General features: G+C 36.6%; 1 protein-coding gene across 11 annotated transcripts in view; it reads left to right on the forward strand.

Annotated features, from left to right (window-relative positions):
* The window catches only part of Ogdh (oxoglutarate dehydrogenase Nc73EF), a 59474-nt gene extending 52620 nt beyond the window's left edge, over window positions 1-6854 (forward strand). For 8 of the 11 annotated variants that reach the window (XM_069334621.1, XM_045743521.2, XM_069334622.1 and 5 more), the window contains 2 exons: window positions 1301-1453; window positions 3658-6854. In XM_069334621.1, the coding sequence (XP_069190722.1) occupies window positions 1301-1453; window positions 3658-3757 (253 nt within the window). In that variant the 3' untranslated portion in view covers window positions 3758-6854. The remainder of the gene's footprint in view (window positions 1-1300; window positions 1454-3657) is intronic. The other 3 variants (XM_069334626.1, XM_069334625.1, XM_069334627.1) reach the window with 1 other exon arrangement.
* The last annotated feature ends 3268 nt before the right edge of the window (window positions 6855-10122 follow it).

A 10122-nucleotide genomic window follows, 5' to 3' on the forward strand; every position in this document is an offset into this window, starting at 1 on the left:
ACACAAATGAACACTTTCTATAAGAATTTTTTTTTCTCTTGCACCTGGGCGTGTTGCAGGCTATAATTGCAAGAGTAGCCCAGAGTTAAAGCACCAGATAAATGAACTCAGATTGTCATTGAAATGGTTTTTCTCACTTTTATAAACTAGTTTTACATCCACTCTTTTTGTGTATATATTTGCTCAAAATACCAAATTGTAACATGGGCAGGAAGATGTGCCATGATGTGGTTCTCCCAGTGAGGCTCCAAAAGCTTCAATTGTGTAGCATTTGTGCACCGGTTCCACCACGAGTAGTTATAATTGTTGAAAAGTTCACCGACAGAATTAGTATTAAAAGCCGAGTTTCTTCAGTAATTTAAATATATTTCATTTAAATTGCACCAGAGGTGGTACCCCTATATTATAATTAATTTAAATATATTGGTTATACAGTATTACAAAATTTTATTTCCTGTTTTTATTATAGCAGAATATCTCTATAATCTGCATAAATTTAAAATTTGTTTATTAAGTTAGCTAGCATAAGTTACATGATATGCTTGTTCTGTTTCCATTATGTTTTGAAGATTGCAGTTGAATGATTCTTGAAATGAGCATGGATGTTATAAGATAACTGGAATAAGACTTAACAGTGGCACTCCAGTTACATGTTTCTATTTAAGTAAATGCCATTTCTGGCATAAGCTAGAATCAGGAGTGCTCTGTAGTTTTTCTAGTGTTGCTTATGTTAGGATGAATGAATGATGGCAAACTGGCTGGTGTAGTTAGTGTGTTAGGATCCTAGGAAAGGAGGAGAGTAAGGTAGAAAAAATGGGTGGATGAATGATGTGGGAAATGTGTAAACAACACATGGGATGTGGTAAGACACAAGACTGGGTGTAAGTGGTTTGTTTGGAGGGAATGAATGTGCTTGTTCTATGCCTGACAATTCACGAATACTGTACATTGGATCTTGCAAAGTGGTAGGGTGATGATGTAGAGGACTGGTAAAGTGTTGGTGGTGGTTGTTTATCTGTGATGTTATGTACTGTGAATGATCTAATAAGTGATTTTTAAATTTGAATACCTTGAGCCATTCTTCAAGTTATTCACCTTGTTTGTGTTTTCTGATCTGATGCCTTGCCACCCTTCAAAGTGAGAAATTGGAATTAATAGTATTGTGCAGTGGAATGTATCTTTATAGTTTACCAGCAAGTACAGTTTTATTAAATGATCTTCATATTCTGCAAGCAACACTTGAATGTGTACCTAAAAGCCTTTAGTTGAGAACTAACCATTTACTACTGCTCTTCTGTAGCAAATGTGACAAGGTCGAGAATGATTCTAAGGACCACGAGTCTCAGTCTTGGTATGAGTATTGGTTTTGGCCATTCTCATCCTCAAGCCCAACAGACGTCCCCATCCCACCTAAAAGAGATACTCCAGTAGCCTCTGAGACCAGAGTGTTGAGGTGAGCACTGCCTCACAGTTCATTACTTCATCCTGGTCTTTCTCTATTAAATTCACCTCTGGTCAAGGGACCTTTTTTTTTGTTTTTTTAACTTAATGCTTAGATGTAATAGTAGTTTGAGTTGGCACAAGTTGCACATACCAAGACTGATGTTAACAATGGCCTCCAATTGCAATCTGGTAGTTGTTGATTGAGATATGGAGTTTAAAAGTGTTAATACAATTGGCCAGCTGAAAGATTATCAGAAATCATGATTTTGATTTATGAATGTCTGTTATGTGATTTGTTTCATCTCCATACCATTTCTAGTTAGTACTATTTGTTTGACAGTTTCCATACAATAACTTAAGGCCTCCTTTTCATATTGATTTGAAACTTGCAATAGTTGTAAGATTGTAAGCCCATCCACTTTAAGTTGGATGGTAGAGCAACGGTCTCACTTCATGCAGGTCAGCGTTCAATCCCCGACCGTCCAAGTGGTTGGACACCTTTCCTTTCCTCCCCATCCCATCCCAAATCCTTATCCTGACCCCTTCCCAGTGCTATATAGTCATAATGGCTTGGTGCTTTCTCCTGATTAGTTCTCTTCATGTGTAGGATTGTAAAACGAAAGTTTGTATTCAAATTGGGCACTGTAGTCCTATGACAAATACAGCTTTCATTGGAAGTAGGACTTTGAGGGATATCATGACGACAATACAGTAAATATTATACACGTGTGCCCTCATGCTCGGGGATCATCCCAGTACTGTAGTTTTAATTGCAATATTAGTAAGTTTTGCACCACCCATTTTCATTTATTCAGTACAAGTATATATATTATATAGTTGTTTATAGGAATGTCTTCAGAAGTTGTATGTATTACAATGTATGAAGATCCTTTATTGCAACACTTACTACTCCCTTTGTAAACTTTTTTTTTTTTTTTTTTCTCTCTCTCTCGCTCAACTTTTTAAAATCCAGAAGCATTAGTCTTATGTAAATATTTTGAACTTAAATTCTTAAATTATCTGCTGGTTGTTCTTCGTCTCTATTTATTTATCCATCCATCCATCCCTGTAAATGTTTAACTTTGACTTTATCTTGTGCATGTGAGAGTACCTGTAAACTTATGTTTTATGAATAATTATGCAGGGTAATGAATATTTAGTCAGTCGCCCTAGTAAGGAAAAGGGAGGGAGGGCAAGATGGAAGACTTGAAGAGGGAGGATTAATATGTTTACAAATATTTCAGAATATTGTTTGTACAATATTTAGAAGCTTCCTCCATTGATTAGACCAGATATCTAACTTAATTTGTATTTATCTGAATCAAATCTAGTAATTTTTTATATGGCTGTGTAGAATAGTTCTTGTAGGTTGCCTAATGCAGCACTACGACTGAAGAAGTATAGTACTTAATTTGCACTTGTAAAAGGCAGTTGTAAGACGCAGAGTGAGTCTTGGACACGTTTCATGTAAAAATGCTTGGACCCCAATTCTAAGGTTTGCCTTGAAATTGGGTCATCACATGAAAACACCATGTTTATTATATTCATTTTCAAAATTTAACAAAAAGCCTTTATATCTTAATAAATTACCCTTAAAAAAATACAATCTGCAGCTTGTCACATTGAACAGAATAAGCAATTCTTGGGCAGTATTGTGAAGAGTAAAAAGTTTTGATTTTATGCAAGTATTCAGGGTTGTGTGACGAGAGCAATGTGTGCGTTCTTCAAAAGACTTGCTGGTGATTGGCGAGCAAGTGCAACATTTCCTTGAGTGATTGTCATTAGGCAAGAAATGTACCAGAATTTCACTCGTGTTGGCTTGATAACAGTGAAAAGTTCAAAATTAAATTAAGGTACAAGTCTATTTCCATTGAATTATAGTACTCATGCTGCAATGCTTGTGTTAGTAATAGATTTATTCGCCGACTTGTTTTAAAAGGTGTGGGGCATCATTAACCATCTTTGAACTATACAGTATTTCTCTTATTTCCTCTTAGCATTATACCTCTCCATATCATTAAAATTAGAAACAAGAGTAAAGTACACAAACCACTCGCTTATTTGAATTTCAGTAATCTTTAAAAAAAATTGTCCAGAATGCATATGGCTGCCTGTATTTAACTGCAGGTGCTGAACAATTAACCAATACCAGGCCTTAATTTTATCATACACATGTTTCAACTGTCTAATTAGGAAATCATTGTTCTACTTCAGGTATGCAGGGCGTCCTGTCTCTGCATCACCCGCTACTGGCAACAAGAAGACCCATACACGCGAGGTAAAGCAGCTCTTGGAAGATTCTCTCGCTCTCTGAATTACCTGTAGCACTTACCTCGTCAAGTTAACAGTTCGGAAATCTACAGTAAAACCTCTTTAATTCACCGAAGTTATTGCTAACGGTTTTAAAAATAATTGATCTTTTTAAGTTTTTCTTTGCACCTTTTAACCTTTTTAAACAAATTATTGCTCAAAAACTTGATCTTTACATGGTGTGCAGCAGTTTATATTAAATTGTTTAATTAAAAGTCCGTCATGTAAACAAGTCCTGCAAAATAAATGATCTGCTCTATAAGAAAATCTTTTGATATTGTATATTCAGTATTCAGTACAGTATATATATTGACAGTTAAAAAAAAGCTATGCTTTCTATAATTTTCAATATACTAAAATAAAAAGGTTCTACTGTATTGGACAACTGTTAGTGGTATACTTTCAAGTGTTATGATTATGAAAAGACTGCAAAATGACATTGAATTACAGTATTTATTAATCAACTGTCACCTGGCAAGAATTTATTAGTTTTTAATTTTTAGCTACAGTATAGTATTTTTCTAAATTAAGAGATGTGCATCCCTCAAAATAGGATTGTGGAGGACTAATTTGGCAGTAGGTAAGGGATCCAGTTTTTACAGACAATCTTGGTAAATAACATGGCACCACAAAGAAGATACTACTTCACCAGGTGAAGATTAAGTTAGTTTTTATATGGTTTGCAAAGACATGAAACTTATTCAGAATTAAATTTGCTGTAGGAATGCATTTTTATGACTTAAACATTTTGTAGATATATATATATATATATATAATTTTTTTTTTTTAGTATATTAAATGTGATACCCTGTGCAGTAGTGTAAATATTTGAGTTAGAAAATGTAACCTTGTCTCATTCTTTGTCAATACAAGTGGCAAAGTTATAATTCTTCTTTAATTGGTATTTCTTCACATTGGGAATGTACTAATGACATTGGAGGATGTAGATATGCTTATTACTTATGAGAAGCCTGACAATAGATATTGTTAGCCCCCCCTCCCCCCCTCCCCCCCTAGGTTTGTAGTGCGCCTTTGTTGGGTGGTATCTTGGAGTGGTGTAAGGCTCTGGATGAGTGATTAGTGCACAGTGCCACATGTATCTTGAACAACTCTCAGGCTCAGGTATAACCTAAAATGGCAAGTTATTCTCTAGCGCACTTACATTTTATGCCAGTCTCTCCCCAAAGGCTGTGTGTGTGTGTGTGTGTGTGTGTATATATTTATATATATACATGCATATATATTTGTACATATAGTTATACTCATGGTTATTACAATAATTATGAATCTGTGACTATCTCAAAGAAGGTGTCATCACTGCTCCATTGCTCCATATTAATTAAGGTTGTTTGCTGTGGTTGGGATACTGATACATGTATGGCAGTCCAGACCGAGGATGTGTAATTTGAATTCTGTTATTTATTGAAAATAAATGTTAATATTTGCTCCTATGTCAATAATCAATATATGTAAATGTTACTTTTTGTTTTGAAAGTGCAGTAATTTGATGCACCTTAGCCGTTAGGTTTGTTCCATGTACTTTAAGAGATGTACAGTACTTTACATATTTATTTTCTTTCTAAGCTATTGCTTTGACACTAAGCAATTGAGAAAACTGGTTTATGAATGGTGCTTTAATGCTTTCTGATGAGGAAATTTTAAATGGTTATAAAACTAGATAAGCTTAAGTGTCCCATCACCTGATTATTTTGTACCTTTGTCAGGTTGGTTGAGACATGGAACAAAAGTGATCCTGTATTCTCGGTTTTATTCTGGATTTTAAGTTTTTAAAGGAAGGGAATCTGCCACTCTATTTCTTATTTCATGATCTGTTAGCTGCCCACATTTGCTGCAGTAGCTTTCATAATGCTCAGCTGTGACTCATAAGACTACCTAATGTTGACTTAATCAATGCTCGAGTAGCCTATGGCAAAACTTCTCGTTGTTCATTACAAATTAGAAAGGTGGTACCGTTTTTTGCATGAATATCATAAGAGGTTTTGTTGAACAAATTTTTTTATTGTAAATTTCTAGATAAGCTTGTTGCTTTGCTTGCTGATTGAAATAGCATAGTATTGATCTTGGATGAAATTCTTGCTATTTATATTTTGAAACTTTTGAGCATGTTAGATTAGTAGTAGTAGTGTGCTTAGTAGTATTGAAGTAGTAGTAACAAAGTCAACATAACTCACCTTTGTTATTAGGTACATATTATTTAAATGAGTAACTATTTTCAAATAAACAAACACTGGGTTGTCAGGTGGACTAGTCAAAGAAGAAATTATCATAAATGTGGAAATTTCCAATTATTGATAATGAAATGGCAAAACAAGAATGTCAATTGTAAGGCTGTTTTGTATTGTCACAAAAGCTAATGCTTAGTATAAAGTATTCTAATACAGTTTTTACATCCTTTAAAAATGTAATCTAAACTCAAGGGACAGCAGTTTGAGAGGTGTAACTTCTCGGTCTCTTCTCTCAGCCTTGACCCCATTACTCAACTCATTGTAACTAATGTTTTTATAAGTTTTTAGTTTTACATCAGTTTTTACATCTGTGAATTTTCTATTTCTTTTAAAATAATCTTAGCCCAAGTCATGGCTACTGATTTAAATTTTAACTATTTTTGTATTGGCCAGGAACTGTTTGAACAATAAATACAATGGGTTTGACAAATACCATAATTATTTTTTATAAAATTACTTAAAATGTTATGGGAAGAGTAGAAGTTATTAAAAAAAAATTTGGTACTGTTGGTAGAACATAGCGTAGCTTTGCTTTTTTAATTGGTTTCTACTAATTTCATGTTTTGAGCACCAAGTGCCTGCTCACACTAGTGAGCGAGTAAAAATGCATTGCACAGTTTCTTTTAGTGCTTCTTGTTGCTGCTTTGCTTGCTGAGGGAAGCAGGAGTTTGTGACTCGGCTCTGTTCTTGGAGAAGGCAACTGCTACGTACTATGCATAATATCCTCGGTATATACTTTTTCACAAGTAGTGAAACCTTGCTTGAGAAATAAGTGTGGAAGAGTGTAAATAAGGATTTTATTTTTCAAGCACAGCTGTACATGGATCAAGTAAGAAAATATATAAAGTATGACTACTCACTTGTTTTCTTGTACCTTTGTCCTGGGTCTGTAAGTATACTTTAATATATATAGATTAGTACTGGTTGTGTTAATTTCTAAAAAGTAGATTTAGAAAAAGAAAGCGGTAAGCCAACATGACACTGTTGCCTTTCTAAATGGCAACGACCCTTCTTTTTGCCTCTTGCCATACTTGTTGGGTCAATGATACTTACGACCCCGAATACTGTGGGGTTTGTTCCCCACAGGTTCTGATCCTGCTTCTAAAGTGGAGGAGTTTCAAGCAGCTGCTGCATTATGGGCTTGGTTTGCATGGTATCAGCATTTGCATCTTTGTGCCGAGATGGATGTTTTGGAATTGCCCCATACGGTGTTCAGAGGAAACTTTATGGGCTGATCTGGTCTCCTTGGTTCCCTGTTTCAAGGCTTATTTTTTCCCAGGTTGTCCTCTAGAATCAAGGCCAGCCAGCCTGCAGTCTTTCCTCAGGCCCATGGTGTTTGCAAGTACAGTATAAAACTCGTGACAGTCTTCTCCAAGCCTTGGGCAGATATGTGGGTTTGGGGCTTTTGGCAATCTAACAGGGTCATGATGGCCAGGTATTTAGTCAATATCCCTGGTCCTCTTCAATGTTGCCCTTGGTCATGTTCCCTGGCCGTTGGTTTCTAATCAGAGTCGATTCCTGCCTCCTCTTCTCTAAGTCCCTCCATTTTTCTATGTGGTTATTTAGCTCCCCACCTTTCCCCAGAAACCCAGCATTGAATGTCTTTCTGGTAGAGCCCAGTAGCTCCCTGGATTGGGTTCTGGGAGTTGTTCTACTCCCAAGCCTGGCATGGAGCCAGGCTTGACGTGAGAGCTTGGTCCAACAGGCTGTTGCTTGGAGCAACCTGCAGGCATATAGCTTCTTCCTTCGTGTTAGCTGATTCATTGCTGTGTTTTATCTGGCATTGAACCGAGAACATTGAACTACAGAACTGGCACTGAAATGAGCTCCGGGCTGCCTAGTGGCAGCATTTGGTATTGACAGGTTTTGGCTCTGATCTCCAGTAGGCCAAACAGAATGCCACATCTAATGGAACTTCCACACTTTTTCTACCTACTTGTACCCACCCTCCACTTGTGGCTCCACCTAACTTATCCCTCCATTTAAAACTATTCCTGACATCAACGACTGTACATTGGGGTTATCATCAACCCTCTACACCCTGTGCCATCTTTCAACCAGAGAAGGAAACTAAATAGTTCCTTCCTCTTAGGAGGAGAAATCCTCAGTCTCTGGTCTTTTAATCCCCCCAGCTTATGTTCCATAGCTTGCTCATACTGTATTTTTTGGAGCAGTCCTAAATAGCTAAGTCCTCTCATTCTCTTCCTTCTATCTTGCTCTTCTCGCCCTGAATATCTTGCCTCAACTGATCTATCCTTGCCATTCCATTTCATTTGTCTTTCTTATGCCATCTAATCCTTATTTCATAGCTCATGATTTGAGCTACCTAGTTTATTTTTTACCTTTTTTTTTTTCCTGCCCCTTTGTTTTTCTTAATGTCTCATTATTCGATAGGTTATATGCAGCATATAACTCCTGACATTTTTGGGTGACATAGTCCATCATGTCTTGTACGGACTTGGTTCCGAGTTCTTTGTCCCAATGTATATCCCATAGGAATTTATTCATTTCCTCATAGTTTCCCTTTCGGTACGCCAGCCCTTTGGTTCCCAGTTCTTTTTTGGGGGTGATAATTCCTAGCTCAACCAGGTACTCAAAGCTCAATACACTGTGATCACTCATTCCCAAGGGGGCTTCCAACTTAACTTCCCTTATATCCGACTCATTTAGGGTAAATATCAGATCAAGCAAGGCTGGTTCATCCCCTCCTCTCATTCTTTGTGAGTATGATTACTTGCTCTCTCTTTGATTTGTGGAACAATCATTTTGTTTTCCCCTCCCAATTTGTAGTAAACTGTATACACATTTTATGATTGCAAAATACAGTACTCTTCTTTTACCTCTTTGTTTCAAGACTGGGAAGAAATCATCAGTAAGTGTTTTTGGCGAGGATGCTGTTAGCTTATTCAGAAGTACTGTACCAGTATGGCATCAATATAGGAATTTTCTCTGCCCAACAAGGTGGGGTGAAACGAGTGACTCCTGACTAGTGTAGCTGAATTGGCAACATGTCAATATATAGAAATGCTTTGACCCACTGACTACAGGAAATTAGGCCAACTAATTTGTGCATGTATACATCACACAAATTGTAAGAAATGCAATTTTTTCTCCACTCACTACCATAAATGCCTAGTGACTATTTTGTGCATTTCAATGAATTTATTCAGACAACAAAAATAGACTACTATAATTGTTCCAGGATGAATTCCTTATTAGCTGTGTCAGTCATCTAGGAGACAAAGAAATGCTACACAACCCCTTTATTCCTACCTGAAGTACCTGGTACAGTATGTTTATGTACTTCAACCGGGGAAAAAGCCTTGCATGTTAGGAGTAAGTTGACTATATATATGCACCATTACCCTGCTGAGAACAATCCTCTCAAGAACCTTGCACATGCAGGAAGTTTAAGATATTTGGCTAAATTTGTGTAAGTTTAGCTTGGGTATAAGGATTATGAGGAACTTCGTCCAGTGGTCTGGTAAGTCGCCCTGCTATAGACTTTGTACAGTTAAAGAAGAACGCTGTTATGTTGGTAAAAATTCTGAGTACCTGTATGTTATGTTGTCATTTCCAGTTGTTATTCTGCCCTTTTTAGTGCAGTTTAAAGTTTCCAGCTGTGCTCTCTTGGCTCAGTGCTGGTGGTAAAATGCAATGAGCTGCTGACTAGAAACACTCATCTTCACAACTCTCCTTGTCTACAGCATCTGTGGTGAGTATTGATTTAATTTTATATTTATAAAAAAGGGTATGTGTTCTCTCAACTTGCATTGAAAATTGAGATAATGTCCACAATGTGCCTACCTTATTCTCATTTGGAATTCCGAAACGTTAAGTTTGTGAAGCCCCCTAACCTGTACGTATGTCCTACCATGCAGTTATCTTGCGTTGGTTCTGAGGATCAGAGACCAGGCCTCTTGGTTGGTGGTTTTGTGAACCAACTTGAGGTGCAGTTGTAGCTTATACCACTTCCCCACACTATCCTGAAACGTTTTTTCCTTTAACATTTCTAGTCACTTATGCTCTACACACACACATTGAAATCGGTTGGCTTCTCCATTATGTTTCTGTAAAACTCTTCTTCTAAAGATGAGAATTACTGCAGTTTTTTGTGTGATTT

This window comes from Procambarus clarkii, chromosome 31, assembly GCF_040958095.1.
Source record: "Procambarus clarkii isolate CNS0578487 chromosome 31, FALCON_Pclarkii_2.0, whole genome shotgun sequence".
Classification (NCBI taxonomy): Eukaryota; Metazoa; Arthropoda; class Malacostraca; order Decapoda; family Cambaridae; genus Procambarus; species Procambarus clarkii.